Raw genomic sequence first — 22,942 nt, 5'->3', positions numbered from 1 at the left:
TCGGCTGACGAACTCACTCCTGCGAGCGAGCGGCGGCGCTCAGCATTGTGGCAGGCGGCTGGGGCCGGCTGGGGCGCCGGAGCCGCAGGCAGCCGCGGGGCTCCGAGAGGCGCGCACAAGGGCTGGGACTGCGCGGCGCCGCCGCTGCGAGCGCCACTGAGCGGTCGCGCAACTTCGGAGCCACAGCGCCGGAGCTAGGCGAGCGCTCGGAGACCCGGAGCCAGAGGGGCGCGCCGGAGCCTGGTTCGAGAGCCGGCGCCAGGCACCCACCGCGCTCCGAGTGCCAGGGGGCCCTCCGCGCAGCGTGGCTGCCGCTGCCCCCACGGAAGGCACGGGCTGGCGCGGCCGGGCGCCGGGGAGGACGGCGAGGAGGCGGCGGCGGCGGCGAAGACGGCGGCGGCGAGGCTGGGGCCAGGGAGACAGCCCCGGGGGAGAGGCGCCCGAACCGGGCCGCGGGAGCATGTGGACCCGGAGCGGAGCTCGGGACGCGCTGCTGCTGGCACTGCTGCTCTGCTGGGACCCGAGGCTGAGCCAAGCAGGTAGGAAGCGATCGGGCCTGGGGGCACGGGGCTAGGGGACCCTTGCGCCTCACTCTACCCTGAAGTTGAGGTGGTCTTTCGTCGCATCGATGCGCGCAGGGAAAGCGGCAAGGGCGCCCAAGTTAGAATGTAGATTTTACTGCCTCCCAAAGTGGGCAATGGCGCATCCACATAGCGGGAGGGGGGCGCAGGGAAGGGGGTTCACAGTAAACTGAAAGCTCCCTGCTCGCTCCTGAAAGGGATCCCTTCTTCTCCCTGGAAGGGGTGTCGGAGTCAGGGTCTGAGTCTCCGGGAGGATCCGCCTCTTGGGGACCCCCGGCTCTCCGCGCGCCTGGCGTCTGCCCCGAAAAAAATCTGTGGCTACATAAGCAAGGTGTGCGCTCGCTGCCTTACGCCGGTAACTTACTAGTCTGGTCCCGGCTCGCCTAGGCTCTTACACGCTATAGGGACACGAATCCGCAGACCAGAGGGAGAGAGCGAAAGACCTGCTGAACACGGGAAGGGCTCCGGCAGCCGGGGGAGGCTGGCTTGCAGGGCTCCTGACGCGGGGAGGGCTAAGTCCTGCACACAGCTTTCCCCGAGATCGCTGGGCCCGCAGGTCTGGATTTTTTTTTTTTTTTTTTTTTTTTCTGAATGTTGGGGTGTGTGTGTGTGTGTGTGTGTGTGTGTGTATGTGTGTGTGTGCGCGCGTGTGTGAGTTGGATGCGGGCGGGGGTTCCTAGGGATCCTGCGGAGTTTCCTTTTAAATGGGTCACTGACATTCTCGCTGTCCAGGGAACAGACTAGGTGCGCTCTCTTTGGTACAGCGCCCGCTCTGGACCCACAAAGATGACTTCAGCGGACTGGTGGGCTCCTGAAATAAAGTCCCTAATCCGCCTCTCTCGCCGTGGATGAATACGTTTCTCGCTCGTCCTGTAACTGAACCCGGCGTCGCTGGCTGGGCTGCGTTTTCCCGGGGAGGCTGTGGACTGACTGGAGCCAGCCTCTCTCTGGTACCTGAACCCAAGCAAGTGGGCTAGCCACGGCCGCCGGGCGCCTCGGCTCCGGAGCCGGGTGGGGACAGGGACTCCTGCACGGAGTCCTCTCTGAGTTGAGGCTGAGAATGGAGCAGGAAAACTGGAGCAGAAAGTGGACGAGATGACGCAGCCCTCCCCACCTCCTACCTCCTGCTGCGATGTTGACATCCGCCCTTCCCCCCTCCATAGCCAAAGATTCCTCATTCTGGAATTAGTGATTCCCACGGCCAGGAGTGAGAGCTTGGCTTTAGCACATTCCCCACTTTTTTTTTTTTTTTTTCCTGGTGCAAGTCCTGTGCAGTAGAGTTACAACACTCAACCATTTGATCCAACTTAATTATGATTTGGGCAGACTCTGGTATTTAAAGCAGTGTTTTGAAGTTGGAAGGTAATGATGGGGATGGGGGAAGGCAGGCTGCTGAATGTCCAACCTTGTTTTAAAGGGTGCAGTTAGACGTGGGAGGTGCTTGGTTGGGGTGTTGGTTTCTGGTTGAAGTGGGGTTGAGCAGATGATTGAAGGGTAGGGTGAAGTCTTTGTAAATGGCACATGAGCAGGGTTGTGTCTTGGGAAGCTGCTTTTGTACCAGCAGGACAGTGGGATCAGGAATAAATACTTAGGTTACCAGGAATGAGAGGCTGCAGTAGGAGAAAGACAAGACTGGTTGGCCTATAGTTCTCTGGGTGGGTGGGCTTAGCCAGGAAGGCTGGGGGTGGCCTGCATTTCCTGCTTAACAAAGCATCCAGCCCCCACCTTCCCCAGAAGAAACCCCAGGCCCAGGGCTTTGACGGATTTGGGCACGAATGGTGCCCAGTCAGAAATGGCCTCTAATACCCGGCTTTGATTTCTCACCAGCGAGCAGAAGCAGTGTTGGAATTGTGCTCATTACTTAGCGCGGCAGGAGCTGCCTGCCCACCAGCCTGGAGAGGGGCCAACTGGTGGGGTCTGCCTGCAGCCTTCTCATTGCCCAGAATGTGTGGCCCTTAGAAACCTGCCTTCAGGAGGGAGAACATGTCCCTTCCTCCCACACAATCTTTTTTCTCTAATGCCACAGGCACAGAGCATCATTCTTTCAGAATGTTCTTTGGGTTTTTCCAGTGGATCTTTCACAAGCCCCATTTCACTGATGGGGAAAATCAAGGCCAGAGTGTTGGCTTTCTCCAAATCTTGCCTTCACTTGGCCACAGATTGAAGACTTGTGTGAAGGGCTCTTGTCCAATAGCCAGGCTGATTCAAGCCCAGCAGACCCTCCCTCCCATTCTTATCCACCCACCCCTCTGCCATGAGCCTAATAACAAACTGAGGCAGGTGAGGCTCTCCCTGCAGAGGTGGATCTTTACTAGGGGTGTCCAAGCTCCCCTCAAGTGGCAGGCACCTCTCTCTCCTTTTCCCCACCCTGACCCCATCCCTGGTGAATATGGGAATGAGCTCCCTTTACAGCACTGAGAATTTTTTTAAGCTGTAAAGTCTGATGGTGGAGAAATCAAAACTGGAACCATAAAGCCCCAGACCCTTAGAAGGTGATTCAGCAAGTGACTAGCCAGAAAAAAGGCCACTTCAAAAGCTCTGGTTGGCCCTGGAAATCTCCTCCCACCCCACCTTTCAGTCCTTCCTGGAGCTTTTAATGAGCCTTTCCATGGCCTCTGGCTGGGATGGTTGAGAAGGAGTTGAGGTGTCAAGATAATACTTCTTTTTAAGGTGCAATTAAAATCAGAGTTTTTGTAGTGTCTGCTTGGTGTGTGTGTGTGCATGTGTGTGCTTGTGTGCACGCACTTGAGCACACACAATGGTAGCCTGTCCTCGTCTCCCTCTGCACTCACTGTAGCAAACACCCATCTCACTTAAACAAATGGAAAATCAAGTGTCTTAATGGGTTTTCTCATTAAAGTGAAAGTACCACTGCAGGGGAGCAATTTCTCCTGTAATCTCTCTCCTCCACCTCTCTCCCCTCCCCCGCAAACAGGGAATTCTGTAGGATAAAACAGTTCCCCTAACTGTTGACACTTTGGTACAGGCCAACTTGCCCAAGGTCACATTGGGACTCACCGGTAGCACCAGGACTTGAACTGAGGCCTCACAACCTCAGTCTAGTGCTTCTAGCTCCTTCATCCCACCTGGACTGGAGACCCACCATCATGGGTGTGGGCTTGAGACTCTGAAATTGAGGCACCACTTAAGGCAGGCAGCTAAAGATAATATTGCTTCGATGGCTGCTTTAGACTGGAACTCATGGCAGGATGGAGGAAAGAGGTTGAGAGTTGGGAGGGTGGAGAGGTGTTCCAGGAGAGGGGAACAGGGCAGAGCCGAAGGTCTGCCACCAGGCAAGTGCCCAGAGGTGGCTGTCCCGACCCCCAGCATTGGCCTCCTGAGCAACTGCCCTGACCTGGGGAAGGGAGACAGGTCCCAAGTCAAGCTCCCTTGGGCTGCATGGCCAAATAAACATTAGCATTTTAGAGCTCTGCACCCATTTGTACAGTTGGGGACAGAATATGTTTTTACCTTTTACTTATATTCAAAGCTTTGGGAGCCAGTGTCCTGTCCTCCCCCACCTCTCTTTGTTGTTGAGTTTCTCCTGGACCAAAGGTCTTGTGACCCTTTTCCTGGGTGTCAGGCTTAAGATGAGGCCTGCCTCCTCCTACTGATTCCCTGAGCCACAGAGGTTTTCTAAGGAGGTTTGTGGACTGCCTAAGACTTTGGGGATGGGCTGGGGGGAGGTGGATCCTTTCCATTCCAAGAGCTCTCAGACAAGGTGAGTGATTCTGAATAGACAGTGCTGGGAACCTCCCTCCCCCAGGGCCCACAGGCAGCAGGTCTTTTGACCCTCAGAGTTGGGGTTGGGTGGAAAGCAGACAGCTTGGAGGCCACTGCCGCCTTCAGGAAAGGGCAGAGGAGGCTGGGTCATAGGCTGGGACTTGGGGGTGGGAGCCTGGGCCCATGGAAACTGCTGCCTGGGCAGATGGCCCCCAGAGGGTAGGGAAGAGAAAGCCGGCGCTCACGCCAGAGCTGGCGCTTCTCTGGCGTCCTCCTCCTTCTCCTCCTCACCAGTTTCCTAAACAGCTTCCACAAATAGAGTCATTAAAGCTGTGAAGGCAAAATGAAACCAAACAAGTGCGTTCTGTGCTTTTCTGTTTCTTATTTTTTTAAGGAAATTAAAAATACCGTAATTAGAATAATACAAGGAGAGAGCACTTTCCGGAAGGCCTGGGGTATGGGCACTTCCCACCCACTGGGTTGGCTACAGAGGTTGGGGCTGGGGCGCCACCTCCCGCCCCGTTAGGGTCTGTGATCCGCCGGGGGCGCCGCGGGCTTTTCCCCCGGCTCCATGCATCCCGGCGCTGGCCTCGGCCCCCGACTGGGAGTTGGGTGGCGCTGGATTGTAACTCCGGCCCGGAACCGCCGCAGCCGCTGCGCCCCCGCGGGCAGACAAGCCCGGGCGGAGCGCGCTAAGCCACAGGTCCCCGTGGCGTTCCTCCTGGTCTTCGGGGATGCTAATGGCAGCGAAAATATTTGCTGAAGTGCCGGCATAAATCAGCCGTCTCCCCGCTTCCCCACCCCCACCCCTTTTGTTTCCTCTTCCTTCTCTCCAAAAAGCGCTGGGCTGCTGCGAGCGCCCGAATTTACCTTTTCCAACTAAGCGGCCTGATTAGCATCTCCGCCGCTTGGGGAGCTGGATTCTACCTTCTCCTGCGCCCCCCACCCCCAGTCCCCATCTCCACCTCCCTCCCCAGCCGAGCTAAATCGGTCCGCTGGAGCCCCGGGAGCTCTAACACCACCGCCTAGCGAGTGAGTGCGCGGAGCCGCCCTCCTTCTCACCTCCCAGAACAGGCTGCCCCCAGCGCTTGCAACTTACCCCTTCGCGGCGCCGTACGGCTTGGCTCGCTTCTCCAAGAAGGCAGGCTTGTGGGTGTGAGAGTATGTATTAAGGAGTGTGTGGGGGGGTGAGAACGTGTATTAAGCAGGTGGGCGGAGGTGGGAGTTTGCAGTTGGAGGGGAGGGTGGGTGTGGTGTTGCATTGGGGTGTCAGGTGTGTGTGGGGGCGAGCCATGCACTGGGTGTGTGCTACAGGATGGATGCGTGTTTGAGGAGGGCTGTGCCTTTTGTAACTCAGGATGTGTGGTGTATAGACTGTGTGTGTGTTTGGGTATGTGGGGGGTGGGCAATGTCACATGGGCACACTTGTGGTGTGTTTGTGTATAAATAGGTATGTGTAATGTGGAGACAGTGAGTCACCGCCAGGCATGGGAAGCTCCATCCATTGTATTCTATTGGGGATTCCACTTCGGGATGGGACACAGGCCACTTGCCCGTCAGCACTTAAGAGACCTCATTTTGCCCCGCACCTGCACTGTGAGCAGGGTTTGGCCTGGCTCTGCTGTTGGAAGGGCAGAGGACAGCTTCCCCTGCTGAGTGTGGATGGGACAGGCCTGCATGAAGGTGGGTCCTAGTGCTCCAGGGGGAGGAAAGTTGGCAGAGATGGACCCTAAGCCAGCCCAGCAGCTTGGGCTACTGCCCCCGGAAAGACCAGGGTCCCAGACCTGGAGTCTCCTGCAGTTGACTCCCAGCTTCCCCAGAGCATGGGAGCAGCTGCGGTTTGGAGATCTGCTCTCTGACCTGGGTCAGCTTATGCTTCAGCCTGATCCCCAGTGGAGGACCCCATCTCAGGCTGACGTGGCTGGGGCCTGGAACTCTCAGTGGTGGCAATTGAAAGAGGACAGACACACCCACACACATGCTGGACTCCACCGTCCTTACCACTTTCTTGGTCACAGAAGCGCTTCCCTGCTTTCCCAGGGCTGTCCACAGGAAGGACTTCCATCACTTCAACTCTAGGATAAGATGGACTGTTCCGGAGCAGGGAAGCCTACAGGAAAATCACAGTCCCTCCCCCGACCCTGGTGTGCATGTTGCTTTACAGTTTACAAAACTCTTTTATATGTGCAATCTCACTTTGTCCTTATAAGAACCCACCGAGGAGGTGGAGGCTTTCACTTAGGAGGCTGAAGAGGCAGGACTGGGACCCAGGTTTGTATTAGTCAGGGTTCTCTAGAGGGACAGAACTAATATATATATAAAGGAGAGTTTATTAAGTATTAACTCACAAGATCACAACATCCCACAATAGGCCGTCTGCTGGCTGAGGAGCAAGGAGAGCCAGACTGAGTTCCAAAACCGAAGAACTTCGAGTCTGATGTTCGAGGGCAGGAAGCATCCAGCACGGGAGAAAGATGTAGGCTAGGAGGCTAAGCCAGTCTCTCTTTTCACATTTTTCTGCCTGCTTATATTCTAGCCCTGCTGGCAGCGGATTAGATGGTGCCCACTCAGATTAAGGGTGGGTCTGCCTTCCCCAGCCCACTGACTCAAATGCTAATCTCCTTTGGCAGCACCCTCACAGACACACCCAGGATCAATATTCTATATCCTTCCATCCAGTCAAGTTGACACTCAGTATGAACCATCACAAGGTCAGAACTCCTAAGCAGCCCTGGTCACAGCCCTCGAGGAGGTGCTGTCTGTAAGGGATGCCGATGTCCACTCTAGAAATGTTAAGTGGCATTCAGAGCATTGCGGATGCCATGTGAGAGTGACAGATGATATGCAAGGGAGAGCATAGCAGAGCCAAAGTTGTAAGGCATGGGGCTTCCTGGGGCGGGTGATGAGTGCCAGACCTTTACTCTGTCCTTTTCCGGTCCTTCTGAGAGCATGTCCTGAAGAGAGGATGGGATGGGGGGCTAGCCAGCTGGGCATGTGGGCAGGGGTGCCAGCCGACCTCTCCCTACTCTTGGGAAATTTGCCCCTGTTAGCATCTGCGGTGTTTACCATCCTGGGGTGAACACCAGTCTTGGGGAACAGACCCTCTAGCCCATTGCACCTCCCAGCATCCCAGGTTCAACTGAACGTGTGTGCTTGGGTCACGAGTCCTCTCAGCTGCTTCTGACTCTGTGGGCTAGGACTGTGGCAGGGCCTGGAGGCAAAAGGCTGCCTTCTTCTTGGATCTCTCTGTGTGGCTCCCAAAGGTGAAACGAGCCCAGAAAATACTTTCTAAGCACTGGCAGGGATCATATTGGGGGTGGAGACTTGGGGAGGTATTTCTCTACCTTTGCCCTTCCCCCACCAGAGAACACAAAGTGGGTAAGAAGGGGAACGGTGGAATCCTCTGCCTAGCACTTCTGTGAGCCATTTGCCAGGGGTAGGGGTGGGGAGATCCTTTGTCATCACCACCTCTGGGAACCCCCAGCTGCTCTGTTTCCACACACACCTCTCACCGGGGCCTTAGCTGCAGGTGCAGAAGAGTGCATGGCATTGCCAATTGGAATTCTGAGGGGTTAACATGGCCTCCCAGCATTGTCATTGACTACGTGGTGACGTTGGGCAGCTCACCTAACTGGACTGTACCTCCATTTTCTCATCTGTAAAATGGGGGTAATAACATCATCCTCAGAATTGCCTTGAGAGTCTCATGAGCTGATGTATGGAAAAGCCCTTAGCACAGTGCCCGGCACACAGCAAGCACTTAGGGCCTGTTGGCACGCAGCCTGCCCCAGAGAGAGCCCAGTGATGCATCATCATCTTCCTCAACGGGAGTGAAAGCTGGGAGGTCAGGGCCAGGAGTCTCAGCCACTCCTGGCCGAGGAGTTAGGAGACTCTGGCTCTTGATCTTCATTTGCTGTGAGACCTTGGGCAAATGCCTTTCCCTCTCTGCGCTCTGATTGTTTGGTTTCCCTTCCTATCTGTAAGTCTGGAGTGGGGCAGAGGTGGAAGGATGATCCATACAGGATGTGGGGTTTTCATCTGGTTCTATCTGAAGAGGCCCCAGCAGTCAGAAAGAAACAGAGGTAGCCGAGGCCCAGAACCACTTGTGTTTACAGAGGCCTCTCCAGAAAGTCAATATATTGACTGGAATGCCCTTGCACGCATTATGCGGCCCTGGGTGTCTCTCTCACCGAAGCCGTAAATCACCCTCTGGGAACTTGGTCCCTTTTTCCTGCTCCATAAGCGTCTCCTGCCTCAGAGACTGAGAACCCCAGATGCCAAGCAGGGCCCAGGAGGTAGAGAAGGGCCCCACTGGCAGAGGCAGCCTGGGCATGTGCGAGTAAGGGCCCGTGGTCCCCCACCCTTGTCATCCACTCCAAAGCTCAAGTACACCCTGCTGAGGGTGTGTTAGGGACAGACTTTGCAGACGTGGCCCCCGTGTCATGCATGGCTTCATTTCTCAGAGGCCGGGGGAAGCCAATCTTGAGGGTTGGGGAATGAGGACTCCTGTCTCCACGTAGGATATCGGAACACCAGCCCACCCTAAAACCTGATGCACATGCCCATTCATTCAGCCTGGGCAAGTGCTGAGCTCTGTGGTCAGAAGCTAAAAAACCATGGGCCTGACTCTTGAAGAACTGATGGGCTTTGTGCTGCTGCTTGAAGCATGGGCCAAGTGCCTGGCCTGTGATGCTGGGGTACAAGGGGGGTTAGGGTGATGCAAGAGAGCAACCATTCAAGATGAGCCAAGATGTATGTGTCTTGGGAGGGGTCTTGCGTGATGTTTAGAGGGCAGGCTGTGCAGTCACATTACTTGGGTTCAAATCCTGGCAGTGCCACCATCTGGCTGTGTGTCTTAGAGCAAGTTGCCTACCCTCTCTGAGCTTAGTTCTGAGCTTAGTTCCTTCATTTGTAAAATGGGAGTAGTAACACCAATCTCATTAGATTTGGGGATAGATGAGATCATGCGTAAAAGTGCTCTGCATATTCTGAAGTGCTCAGTGACATTCACTGTCATCATCATCATCATCGTCATCATTATCATCATCATGTGGGCACCGTGTATTGGGTGGAATGAAGGGAAATGTCTCAATGTTGAGAGGAAGAAGCTCTTGTGGCCTGGGTGGTCAGAAAAGGCTTCCTGGAAGAGGGAAGGTTTGCACTTAACTGGCGCTTGAGAGATGAGAGACTTTGGGTAAATGGAGAGTGTGACCCCGGTAGGGGATGTGTACGTGAAGGTATGGGTGGGACTGTCTGGCACATCTACCTAGGAGACAAATTCTACATTCAGGTTCTGACTCGTGTCTGATCATCTAGCAACTCAAGACTTCCAGGGCCAGAGGTCTGTTAGTACAGTGGGAAAAGGCCCAGGCTTTAGGATTTGAATCTTCCAGAGGTGGCTTACCCTCTGTGCCTCAGCTTCCCAATTCATGAGATAGGCATGATTCTACCTTCATCAGGTGCTGATGTGACGTGAACTAACACATATGCAGTCTTGGCAGAGTGGGTGCTCTGTGCATTTCCATTGCCTTCCCTTCTCTTCCTGCCCCTCGTCCACTCCCCCCACCCCCAATCTGGCTGACCCCTGGATAGGACTAGGGCTGGGCCTGGGCCCTGATTCTCTCCCTATGCATCTCTGGGCAGAACAGGGGGACAGAGGGTCCCAAAGTGGCAGTTTCCAGGTTGGCCAGAAAGCCAGGGAGAGGGGCAGGAAGAGAGAGGCTGCTTTTTCTGGTCCCTGGTACTCACCTGGGCCTGCCCTGACCCAGGAGGCATCCCCAGGGGGTCTTCTGCTGAGATCACCCAGGAGCCTGCAACCCCCAGAGGCCACAAGCGGTGTCAGGAGGCATTACTGCCTTCAGGAGACAACACCCAAGGAAAGCAGTTCTGTAATGCGATCAGAGGCGTCCGCCTGCCTGGCTGGGGACCTGGACACCCATGCAGGATGCAGAGCTTACAAGAAATTGAGTCAGGAATTCCAGGAAAGTTGTCCGTGGCCCCCTCCCCCATCCCTGTCCCACCTTTGGTCATTCTGTGACACAGCAGGGCAGAGTGAGATTGGGAGTGAGCAGTGACCTCTGGTGGGTGGGAGTCTGTCGGATGGGACAGCCTGCATTCTTTCCTTGTCACCAAGCCAGGGCTCCAGGGTTGGGGAGACAGGTTCAGCAGGGGCAGGCAAGATGGATTGAAACTACTAGGTGATGGCAGAGCAGTCATGGCACTAGGTGACTAGGGAGGCTGGGTCTGATTTTGCTTACTCGTGTGTGTTCCTGGCACCCGGAAGGTACTGGGTAAATCTCTGTAGAACGGATGAATGACAACTCATGGTCAGACCTCACTCACCCAAGAGGTAGCTGTGATTTTGTCCCAGCTGTTCATGGACCTGCTGCTGTGGATGAGTAACCAAAGAATTAGAAGATTTTTCATTCCCTTGCTTCCAGCCTTCCCCTCCTGCCTGCCTGCCTCCCTCCCTTCATTATCTGCTGCTTGCTTTCTTTGAACACTTACTGTGTACCCGGCACGGTGGAAGCCAGAGCCAAGTCTTCAGTGATCAGAGCCCCTAGGTTGGAAGGAATTTATTCACTAAATTCAGTGGAGCCACGGAGAATTAACCAAGTTTTGCAGTCAAGTGCCCTTGGCCCCTTTACATAGAGAAAGCAGACTGGCACAACACCTGCTGGGCTGGTAAACTTTGTGCTTATGTGCAAGGTGGCCCTTGTAAGGCACAGCCGGTCCAGGCCACTTTAAATGTTTGTTTCCTACTTGTAGCCACAAGCCCATTATCACTTCTCTCCACCTTGCCTTCCTGTGGCTCAAGAGAATGCCCACCGCATGGACAACAGACTCTGAGGCCTGAGAGCAAGTGTGGGCTGAGCAGGTATATCTAAAGGCCATGGCCAGATCTGACTCCAGGCCTCAGCCCTCTATAGTGACTGCTACCAGCTTCTTATCAGGATCTGGGCTTGGTGCAGGAGAGCAGTTCTGGCCATGGGGTCTGGCTGATCCAGACTCTCGGTGGCACCATGTCCCGTACTGACATCTTTGGGAGTAAACATCCCCAGGCAGCAGCAAGCCTGGCCCAGTGACCATCCTCAGCTGGTGGCTCACTGGTCCTTGTCAGGGGCCTCTGCCAGAGGCTGATTTGGAATTCCTCCCTGGCAGCCCAGGAAAGCCAGGGCTGCTGGGCACAGTGACCCCTGCTGCAAATTTGATCCAGCCCCACATTTTCCTCCCGGTCCATCCCACTTCTGACTTCTGTATAGACACACACACACACACACACACACACACACACACACACACTGACAGCAGAAAAAGCCCCAAGTTGAGAATTGGGAAAACTGGATTCTTTTTTTTCTTTGGAAATAAAATACTAGATTCTAATCCTAGCCATGTAGCTAGCTAATTTGCTTTGTGACATTGGACTAGTCCTTTCCCTTCCTCTGTCCAAATGAAGAGGTTCTGCCCTGGAATCAGAAAACCTGAGTTCAAGTCCTGGCCCCATCACGAACTACAATTTCATGAGCCACACTATAAAGTGTGCCCCCTGACTGGTTGTGGGGACATTAGAGGAAATGGGCATGGTCAGTAAAGGTCACTTTTCTTTCCTTTCCACCCAGAGGGAAATCCACAAATTGCTGGATCCTGCCTTCTAGCAGGATTTTGCATTGCTGGATCCCAAATCCACAGAACCCGCCTTCTTTCTTTCTGGTATTCCCTTCTTGACATGGCATATTAGACATAAGGTAGAGTGGGGTTATCCTAGGGACTTCTGAGATGCCTTCCAGCCGTCAAAGCCCATCGCTGTAAAGGACCGTGGGTACAGTTCAGGAAGGCCTGTGGAGTGACTTGGTAATCATCTGGGGGTCATCAGCAAGGGGAGAGCCTGCCTTGTTGTGCACATTTGGAAAGAGCACTGGACTAGGAGTCTGGAATCTTCAGCTCTAAGGCCAAATCTGTCTCTGTGCGATAGGCAAATCTCACCCACCTTCTTAGAGCCTCAGTTTACCCATCACCAAAAGGAACAAAAGAAGCTGAATGCCAGGTAGGGCCAAGTGAGAAAACACCCAGAGAGGTGCTTCAGAAACTGTTCTCCAAACCCCCAGGGGTCGCTGATCTGAGGCAGCAGGAGGCCTACAGAACAGCCCCTGGACTATGTGGTGCATCCTGGGAACTGCTGCCTGTGTGGCAGGGATGGGAGGGCCCACATGCCCATTTCGCTGGCTTCTCCCATGCGGGGCTGACCACAGCTATTGAGCTAAGTGACAAGAGTTTTGGCCACTTCTCATCCATCTTTGTGTCCCCATACCCTGACCCCATCGCACACCCCACATCCCAGAGCAGAGGAGGCCCGGGTGCCATGTCAGAGATGGTTAGTGTCAGTGCCGGGTTTGATGCTGTCTGAGCCAGCACACCATCTGCCATGCCCACCAGAAGTTACATAATCCCTCGGCCGGCTGCCCATTCTTAGAAAACGGGGCAGGCAGGACCAGCAGGGAGTAGAGAGTTAGAGTTTTCTTGTCTGCATTTTGTTCCCTCTCAGCCCACCACATCCCTGGACCAGTCTTCGCTCTCTGAGTTGCTCCCACACTGTTTAGAGCCTGAGACGTAAATGCCAAGGCAGAGAGAGGCTCACGTTGGAAGGGGACATGGGTCGTGAGGACTGCTTGCCACCATGCCACACAGACTCCAGGACACCCTGCAGATATGCCTGCTGGCAGCACACCTGGCTGGCCACGCCTTGCCAGTTCCTCACACCGCTCCTCTGCTGAGCCTGTGGTAGGTTGAGGAGGACCACTCAAGCTTCTAGGACAAACAGAGTCTCCCCTCCACCCCCTAGTTCCTGCAGAGATATTCCCTTTCCAAAATCTTATCAGATCATAAGCATTTTTATTTATTTTTATTTTATTTTATTTTATCTTTTATTTTTGAGACTGAGTCTCGCTCTATCACCCAGGCTGGAGTGCAGTGGCACCATATCGGCTCACTGCAATCTCTGCCTCCCAGGTTCAAGCAATTCTCATGCCTCAGCCTCCCAAGTAGCTGGGATTACAGGTGCCCACCACCACTAGACCTGGCTAATTTTTGTATTTTTAGTAGAGATGGGGTTTCACCAAGTTGGCCGGGCTGATCTCAAACTCCTGACCTCAAGTCATCCACCTGCCTCGGCCTCCTAAAAGTGCTGGGATTACGGGCATGAGCCACCTCGCCCAGCCCATAAGCATTTTTAATAACTGAATAACAGCCAGATAACACCACCCATGTATCATTAGGGTCTTTGGAATCCCCGAGACCCAAGATCCCTTCCTGTCTCCTTCATTTGCTGGCTGCATGATGTTTGCCAGGCAACTTTACTCTTGTTTGGGTAAGTTTCCTCATCAGTGAAATGGGAATTATGAAGCCTGCTTCCCAGAGCTGCCTTAAGGATGGAATCAGATAATACTTGGAGAGGACAGAGAAAGTATTTAGTGATGGTAGCTCTGATCAGCAGCATCCAATTCCATTCTCTCTATTTCTTTTTTGAGACGGAGTCTCGCTCTGTCGCCCAGGCTGGAGTGCAGTGGCACAATCTCAGCTCACTGCAAGCTCCGCCTCCCGGGTTCACACCATTCTCCTGCTTCAGCCTCCCGAGTGGCTGGGACTACAGGCGCCCGCCACCACACCCAGCTAACTTTTTGTATTTTTAGTAGAGACGGGGTTTCACCGTGTTAGCCAGGATGGTCTCGATCTCCTGACTTCGTGATCCATCCGCCTCGGCCTCCCAAAGTGCTGGGATTACAGGTGTGAGCCACTGCGCCCAGCCTTCCATTCTCTCTTTTTAACATCATGACCAGATCTGATTTATTGCAGGAATGCAAGAGTGGTTCCAAATGATATTTGATAACATGCCAAATTAATATCATGTTCCATATTAATGAATCTGAGGAAACAAAATCATATTATTATCTTCATAGATGCTGAACAAAGCTTGGATAAAATACTACAATAAAAGAAATAGGAATTAAGGGATACTTTTTAAATGAGACAGAGAGAGAGAGAGATACCATGGAATACTATTCAGTCATAAAACGGAATGAAATAATGGCATTCACAGCAACCTGGATGGAGTTGGAGACCATTATTCTTTTTTTTCTTTTTCTTTTTTTTTTTTTTTTTTTTTGAGAAGGAGTCTTGCTCTGTTGCCCAGGCTGGAGTGCAATGGCACGATATCAGCTCACTACAACCTCTGCCTCCCGGGTTCAAGCAATTCTCCTGCCTCAGCCTCCTGAGTAGCTAGAATTACAGGTGTGTGCCACCATGCCTGGCTGATTTTTGTATTTTTAGTAGAGACGGGGTTTCACCATGTTCGCCAGGCTGGTCTCGAACTCCTGACCTCAGGTGATCTGCCCGCCTCAGCCTGCTGGGATTCCAGGTGTGAGCCATCACGCCTGGCCAGAGACCATTATTCTAAGTGAAGTAACTCAGGAATGGAAAACCAAAAATCATATGTTCTCACTTATAAGTGGGAGCTAAGCTATGGGGATGCAAAAGCATAAGAATGACATAATGGACTTTAGGGAGATGGGGTAAGTGTGGGAGGGGGTGAGGGATAAAAGACTACACATTGGGTACAGTGTGCACTGCTTACATGATGGGTGCATCAAAATCTCAGAAATCACCACTGAAGAACTTATTATCCATGTAACCAAATACCACCTGTTCCCCAAAAACTATTGAAATAAAATAAAATAAAAATAAATAAAAATATATTTATATACACACATACCCTAGTCCTAAAGCTAGTATCTTAATTAATGGGGAAACACTAAAGGTACTTTCAGTAAGATCAGTAATAGATGCCCTGCTAGTATTCACCTCTGCTAGTATTTACCTCTGCTAGTATTCACCTCTGCTAGTATTCACCTCTGCTAGTATTCACCTCTGCTAGTATTCACCTCTGCTAGTATTCACCGCTAGAGGCATTAGCGAATGTGATTAAATGAGAGAAGTCTATTAGAAGCATTAGAAAGGGATAAAGAAGAAGTAAAACTATTCCTACCAGATAGCAAAACATACTGTAAAGCCTCTGTAATTAAAACAGTGTGCTTACTGGTGTGTGAATTAGCAAATAGACCAAAGAGAATAGTAAGTTCAGAATTAGACCCAAATGTCTATGGAAATACAGTATATAACAAAGGTGGTATCACAGGTCATTGCGGTTAAGACAGACTTTTTAATAGATGGTGCTCGGACTACTGGGTAGCTATGTGGGGAAAGGTGAAATTTGATTCAAGTCTCACACCATACAGAGAGATGAGCTCCAAGTGGATTTGGGATCTAGATTTAAACAACGATACAACTAGTAAATGAAAACATGGGCAAATTCCTTTTTAAACTTGGGGGTGGGAAAGGCTTTCTAACTATGACTTAAGATCTAGAGGCAATAAAAAAACTGATCAGTTTTATTACATGAACATTTTTAAATTTTTGACCAAAAAAAAAAAAAATTCACAGAACACCTTAAACAAAGTCAAAAGACAAAGTACTTGACAAACTGAGAGAAATATTCAAAACATATGCCACAGACGAAGGGCTGATATTTATAGTATATAAAGGGCTTTTAAATACCAAGGAACAAAGGATCAAGCCCTAACAGAAAGGTGGAAAAAAAGACACGAGCAGACAATTCACAAAATAAGATAGAACAATGACCCTGAAACACTCACTCGGAATTACAGAAACACATATTGTAAAACTCCGAGATACCATTTCTCACTTACCAGATGGGAAAGCATTAAACACTGTGGCCTCGCATTCAGTTGTGGAGGGGGGCTTGAGCCCACGAGGGCACCCACGGGGCCTGCTCTGTGCCCACCTTGGCCATTCATTGTGTATGCATTGTCTCATTCAGTCCTTGCGATGACTCTGGGAGGAAGGTCTTAGCAGAAGAGCAAAATGGGGCTCGGGGAAGTGAAGTGACCCACCCTAATCTAGCTTTTAGTGTCAGGGCCTCATCTGGATTCAGCCCTAGCCTTTGGACTCCAGATTCAGTGCTCCTTCCATGAGCCCACCCTACACCCACTTCCCGAGGCAGGGACTGGGCGTTATCTCCCGCGCACCTCCCTCAATGCCCAGGGAGTGCTGGATGCTCTGGAGTTACTTGTGGAGTGACTGGGTGGTGAGGGAATTGCACTTGCAGCTGCTTTATAAAATGCAGACTCCTCCACCGACGTGATTGTTGTCTCCCTCAAGAGCTGTTGATTGATGGACGGAACTGGGCTTTTCCCACAGGCCAGTCAGCCAGCCCCAGTCAGCCCCTTTGCCATTTTAAGGATTGGTCAGGAAGAGTGGGTGTTTGTGGGTGCATGGGGAGCAACAAGCCCCAGGGGCAGATCAGCTGGTCTGCTGGAAAAGAGGCTGAGCCAGATCTCAGCTCCTACAGAGAGTGGAGGAGACCCTGGGAGGATGGTGGGGGCATGATTGCCGGAAGGTCCTGCTCCAAGCCTGAGAATTCTGCTTACCAGTCAGTAAGTTTTTTATTACACCCTTGACAGTGTCCTCCTCCCACCCTGCCCCCGGATCCTGAGGAGCCTGCAGGGGGCGGGGCAGGGCCCACTGAGGGTCCGACCCCTCCAGGGAAAGGGGCCGCCGGAATTGTGGATCAAGCCATCCACCCTCCTTCCCATCACAGCCCACTGGACCAGAGCGCTTGCCCGAACCCCCAGAGGCCCTGATCTCTGCTGGAAGAGCAGGCTAAACAGAAATTCCCTGGGACCCTGGGGCATCTCCCTCTCACCTCCCTGGACTTCCTTTCCAAGGCTCCTTCTAGGCAGTTGTTGTGCTTCTGGGCAGGGCGTGTAGTTCTCAGAGCTTCTTAGGAACAGCAGTCTGGTAGACCTTATAAAGGGGTGCATGAGGGCCCCGTGTCCCCTTGGCTTGAGTAAGAGCTGGTGGTGAGAATCAGCCCCATGCCATCTCTGGCTGTCCCACCATTGCTGGTCAAGGTGATTCCTGTTGCTCCCAGGCACAGAGCACTCATGCAAAAACACCTTCTTATTGACTCTGAGCTTCTCAAGAGCCCCACAAAGTCATCAGGGGGCGTGTTTCCACTGCCCTTTTATGGCTGGGGAAACTGAGACAGAGCTACCTCCTAACCTACACTGTTACCATCTGACTTTTCACTCTACTGCCTCCTCTCTGCTCTTGTCTTGGTTTGGTGGCTCAGAAAGATGAAGAAAAGAAGCATTGTAGACCATTCTAGATTGTCCTTCAAGGACACCCTGTCTTACCTCCGTGCTTTCCCTAGGGGAACTCAGTTGTGATTAGGAGGAACCTGAGGGCCCTTACCCTGATTGGTCAGAGCAAGGAGGGATGCAGGCCTGTTCAGGAGCCAGGATCTTACCTCCACTCCATGGCTCAGCGAGGGAAGCTGTTGAGCCCTGAACACACAGCAAAGCCAAGGCCAAGCAGGTTGAAGACTGGCAGCCCTTAGCCTCTAGCCCTCCTGGCTACACCACAAGGGTGGACATCAGACTGAGCAGAGCAGGCCCGTGGCCAAGGTCGAAATTGCTTTCAATGGCCTGTCCACCAAGTAACCCGGGGACCTAGCCTGCCTCTCTGGGGAGGGGCTTTCCAAAGACAACCAGCCACCTTCTTTTATGCCCTCCCCACCTCATCAGGCCTCCGGCCCTGGGTATGTGGGCCTCCCCCCATATCCCTGGAGCCTGGCACAGCCTCCCTTTGGATGCTCACCATGGGTGGACAGCTGGGACCAGCCTTCCCCATAAGGGAAATTCCAGATCCCACCAAATTCCAAATTCCATAGCCTTATCTGGCACCATTCTGTCTGACCTTTCATGGGCTTCCTTGTGTGGGACGAAGGACCTCCCGCCCACAGAAAGATTACGGGGCAGGGAAGCAGGGAAGTGGGGGTTCCCCACCTTCCTACCACTCAAGCTCCCTGGGTGTGTCACAGACTTGTACCATGGCTGGAACACGCAGGTTGTTTATATGGAGAGCAGCCGGGAGCAGGGATTTGGGGTGTGGCTGGGGGTGAAGACAATGGGCTTGACAGTAGCAAGCGACCTCCATGGTGAAGTCATTGTCCCATTTAACCCTGTCAGAGCAGAGATGATACATCAAGGCAAATCACTTCCTCTCTCTGAGCCTCAGTTTCCCTGTCTGTTAAATGAGGGGTTTGGACTAATGAACCATAGGATTCCTTATAGCTTTCAGCTGTGCATTGTAAAGTCCCCTTAGCCCAGCAGCCTATAGAATTTCCTAAGGCCGGGCGCGGTGGCTCACGCCTGTAATCCCAGCACTTTGGGAGGCCGAGGCAGGCGGATCACGAGGTCAGGAGATCGAGACCACAGTGAAACCCCATCTCTACTAAAAATACAAAAAATTAGCCGGGCGCAGTGGCAGGCACCTGTAGTCCCAGCTACTCGGGAGGCTGAGGCAGGAGAATGGCATGAACCCGGGAGGCGGAGCTTGCAGTGAGCTGAGATCGCACCACTGCACTCCAGCCTGGGCGACAGAGCTAGACTCCGTCTCAAAAAAAAAAAAAAAGAATTTCCTAAGGGGCAGGAGGTGCCATTGTGACACCCACTGGCCTCTTCCAAGCATTTCCTGCCCGGCACCCTAAAAACACAGTGGGGGTGAGGTGGGGGTTGGCAAGAGTGTGGGCTCGGCCGCTGATAGAGTCGTCATTTCACACACCGGCAAACGTGCCTCTGGACGGAGTGCTCTCGCACTGAGCTTGGCGTGGCTGGCTCCTTGTCGTCCAAGTCTTGGTGCCAATGGCCCCTCCCCAGAGAGTCCTTTCCTGGTCCCCTGCCTCTTTTACTCTTCTTCCAGCACTTCTTGCCATCTGGAATGGTTGTTTGAATACAGAATTATGCATTGACACCCCAGCCCGGGAGCACAGGGCTGTGTACACTCAGCAATGTACCCTCGATTCTCAGAACAGTCCCCAGCACACAGTGGGTCCTTGTGAACAGGTTCTCAGCAAACGAAAAACCACAATTGTACATAAAAATCTTACGAGTTTTTTTTTTAAATGCACATGCCTGGCCTCTACCCTAAAGGTTCTGGTTTAGGGACTGTGGGCCAGGTTTGGGCATACGAATTTTCACAAAACACCCCCGGTGATTCTGCTGCACACTTATGTTAAAAGAGACTAGCTTGGTCATTCTCAACCTTAGCTGGACAGTGGGATCACCTGGCACCTAGGTCCCACCCAGAGATCCTGACTTAATTGATCTTGGGTTCTGGCCTGGGCATCAGGATCTTTAAAAGTCCCCCAGGTGGTCCTCTTGTGCAGCTAAGGTAGAGGACCCTGGGACCTGAGGATCTCCAAGACCTCTCTGATCCAAAATTCTGCATTCTTGGAAATGCATTCTTGGAAAGCCCTGCGAGGTTAAGCCACTCTGTTCCACACAGCAAACTGAATTCTCCAATGGGAGAACCTCCTTGTTGAACCCTCCTGCAAAGATGAAGAAAGGGATACCCCTTTTGACCCTCGTAGATGAGTTTAAAGCATTGCCAGGAGCCTTGTGGCCCATCTCCGACGACTGCTCAGGAACTCCCAGGAATGGCCTGTGGCTCTGTGCACAGCCCCCTAGCACCTCCTTTCCCCGGCAAGCCAGCTGAGCTGTGTCGAAACCTGTCTTATCTCCTCCTCTGATAGCACACAGTTTTAAATAAGATCTTCATTTACCAGAAGTTCACACCACCACGTATGTGTTATATGAGAAGCAGCAATCTTGTGTTCATGAGGGAAATGCAGTCAGGGAGGGTGGAGGAGAGCCGATTGCAGAGGGAATGCACAAGGAGGGAGGCACTTGTGGAACCCGAGCTGGTGGCCCGGCCCCGGCCCCGGCCCCAGCCCTGGCAGTGCCATGCTCCTCTTGGCTCAGCACGGGGCTGGAGGGGGAGGGGCCCCTGCTCTGCAAGCTGACCTCAGCTGCTGGAAGGCTTGGAGCGAACGGGCATGTGATGTCACTGTGAGCTCCGCCAGTTGGCAGCCCTGGCCTTGCTTTGGGTCATTTACATGTCTTCAGTTGGCTAAGAAGGAACTCTTACTGCCAATTTATTAGTTGCCTCCTGCCTAGCCTTGGAAGCTGTGATAAGGAAGGGGTTTGGGGGCCATGGATGGATACCAGTCCCCCATGGCCATCCTGCCTCACTTCCCAGCACAGCCTGCCATGCAGCATGTCAGTGAATAAACCAATTCCGGTGGGATGGGACTTGACAGTTTCCAGGGTGTCCTCATGCAGTCCTCCCAACCACTCTGTGAGATGGGCATGATTACCTTGCTCGTGGAGAGGGAGAAAGTGAGGCTAAGGGAGCTTGAGTGCCTTGTACACAAAGCTGCGACCTTACTCCAAGATTTCTTTCAGCTCTGTCTGCACCTGATGGGGGACTGGTGGGCAGGTCACTGTCCCTCTGAATGTGATCTGGGGTATTTCTACTTCCACAGCATTTGTCCATTCTGATGGCCTAAATGCCAAGCGAGCAGGGATCAAGGACCAGTGTGTCCTGTGACCTTGAGCAAGGCTGTTTCTGCATCAGACCTCAATTTCCCCAAAGGTAAAGTGAGAGTTGGACTGGGTGGTCTTTCAGGAAGGTAGGACCCCTTGGCTCTTCCTTGCAGGTTTTCAAATGTGTCCTGGCACCGAGGAGATGAGGAAGAGGGTCCTGAGGCGGCCCCATCACGGGGTCCACAGTACAAGGTCAATGCATTTGTAATAAATATTGAGCCAACCAATGCTGAGCCGCATCCCTAGCCTCTGAATAAATAAATCGTTGCTCAGAATAACAGTCCGGAAGATGCTGGTGGCTCCAGCCAGCTCTCACCTTTGCCTCTCCCACTGGCCAAGCCTGTCACCCGTCTCTATACTCCCTTGTCTCCCCCTTCCCTCCCCCTCCCCACTCCATAGTCCATTACTCTAGCTCCAGAGGTAGCCACCGTCACAGCCTGGCTTTAGTTGCTAGCTCTGCAGCCTGCGTCTCCCTCTCCCAGCCCCTCAGCTGCCACAGCAGCTAATGAGGACCAGCCCCTACAGATGGCAGCTGCGAGACAGGCCAGCCAGGTTCTGGTGGGGCTGGGGTGGGGCACAGGGACCTGGAGGTGGGGCACAGGGGGTATGCCTTTAATCCCCAGCCCCAGACAGAAGTCTTTCCTTCTGTGTCAGGACCCTTGCTGGCATTTCGTCCTGTAGCCCATCCCTGGGAGATGAACTGGTCCAACTCCTGCAGGACGCCAGCCCACTCCAACTGCTCTTGGCTGAGGCCACCAGGAGATTAGAAACAGGGTCCACAAAGGAACCTGGCCCCAGGGTGCTCCGGGCCACACGGGCACACTTGGTTTGATGCTTCTCTGCCTGATGGGTGTGTGAGTACAGTTTTATGTGTTACATGGCTCCCTTCTTTTTACGGTTCGAGTTTCTCCGGGGCAGAGCCTGTTAGGTCAAGTGTGAAGTTACAAAATGTTAGCACTGAAGAGGCATCTTCCTCATTTTATAGATGAGGAGATTAACCCCGGGGGTGGGGGGCGGAGATAAGGCCACTTGCCCAGGGTCACACAGCCAGGAAGCGGCAAAAGAGCCTGGATTTGGAGCCTGATTAGGGCCTTGGCCGGCACTTGACACCGCCTCCTCCAGGGGCTTTTGCTGGGGCCCTCATGGAAATGAGGCTTCATTCTTGGGATTCAGGCCTGGCCCAGAGAAGTCCAAGCCAGGGAGTCAAAGCTTCTTGGTCCCAAAGTTTATGGACTGCCCTGGGGAAACAGTGCCCCATCAGAAAACCTGCTCTCCACTCTATGAAAAGGACCTTCACCATGTCGAGGGGTTTCACTGAAAGTGTCCTGGGGGCCAGCGTAAGAAGCAAAGCCCCTTGTATGACCTTCCTTTGGTCTCTCAAGCTGTGTGAGAACCAGCAGGGAGCCCCTGGGGTGAGAGGCCCAAAGCCCCAGGCAGAACACACCTTCCCTTTGCAAGGCACTTTCTAGATGGAATCTCTAGGGAGAAGACTCATAGCTCAGTGCAAGAGGCCTGTGGGGTTTCATCCCCATTCTGCAGGTGAGAGCACCTAGATGCAGCTAGAGTCTTGTGGCCAGAGTCTTGTGACTAAGACACTCCCCCAGCCAGTTCCAGGCTGCTGGGTCTGGGGGCCCGGCTGCCTTGTTAGGAACTTGGGAGACTTGGAAACCTGGGCCTCTCTTTCTCTGTTCTGTTTGCAGAGGTCCCAGGGTCATTCTGAACACATCAGGGAGACCTATCCTAAGAGCTGGATTGAGGGGACAGGATTTGGCATCCAGATCCCCTCCCCAGCAGGCCAGATAGATTCCCACTGGTCTGGCCCAAAAGGAGAGACCAGCCCTCCCCACCACCAGCGCCCGGGGTGGCCCCTCCTCCCCCAGCCTGGCTGCAAGTGCCGGGCCTCTATTGCAGGACTCCCTACCCTGCTGCCGCTGCCTCTGACAGATATCCCGCCCCAGAAGATAAGGATCCTGTCTGGCGCCGGAGTGCTTTTTTTCCTCCTTCTTTCCAAATCTGTTCCCTGATTATCTGCAGACAGCCCCTCGCTAGGGGAGCCCCCAGGGAAGGGGTCCAGACCACAGAGAAAGACAGGAGGGGTGGGACTAAGAGGCCTGCAGC

General features: G+C 53.2%; 2 protein-coding genes across 6 annotated transcripts in view; one reads left to right on the top strand and one right to left on the bottom strand.

The window, feature by feature from the left end:
- The window catches only part of PCBD1 (pterin-4 alpha-carbinolamine dehydratase 1), a 1,172,580-nt gene that overhangs the window by 340,301 nt on the left and 809,337 nt on the right, over window positions 1–22,942 (bottom strand). The window lies entirely within an intron of this gene.
- The window catches only part of UNC5B (unc-5 netrin receptor B), an 88,171-nt gene continuing 65,238 nt past the window's right edge, over window positions 10–22,942 (top strand). The window contains exon 1 of one of the 2 annotated variants that reach the window (XM_050803597.1): window positions 10–539. In XM_050803597.1, coding sequence (XP_050659554.1) covers window positions 461–539 — 79 coding nt within the window. In that variant the 5' untranslated portion in view covers window positions 10–460. The remainder of the gene's footprint in view (window positions 540–22,942) is intronic. The other variant, XM_050803598.1, reaches the window with a different exon arrangement.

This window comes from Macaca thibetana, chromosome 9 (genome assembly GCF_024542745.1).
Source record: "Macaca thibetana thibetana isolate TM-01 chromosome 9, ASM2454274v1, whole genome shotgun sequence".
NCBI classification, from domain to species: domain Eukaryota; kingdom Metazoa; phylum Chordata; class Mammalia; order Primates; family Cercopithecidae; genus Macaca; species Macaca thibetana.
Note: the sequence above shows the minus strand (reverse complement) of the source record. Positions and strands in the feature narration are given on the sequence as shown.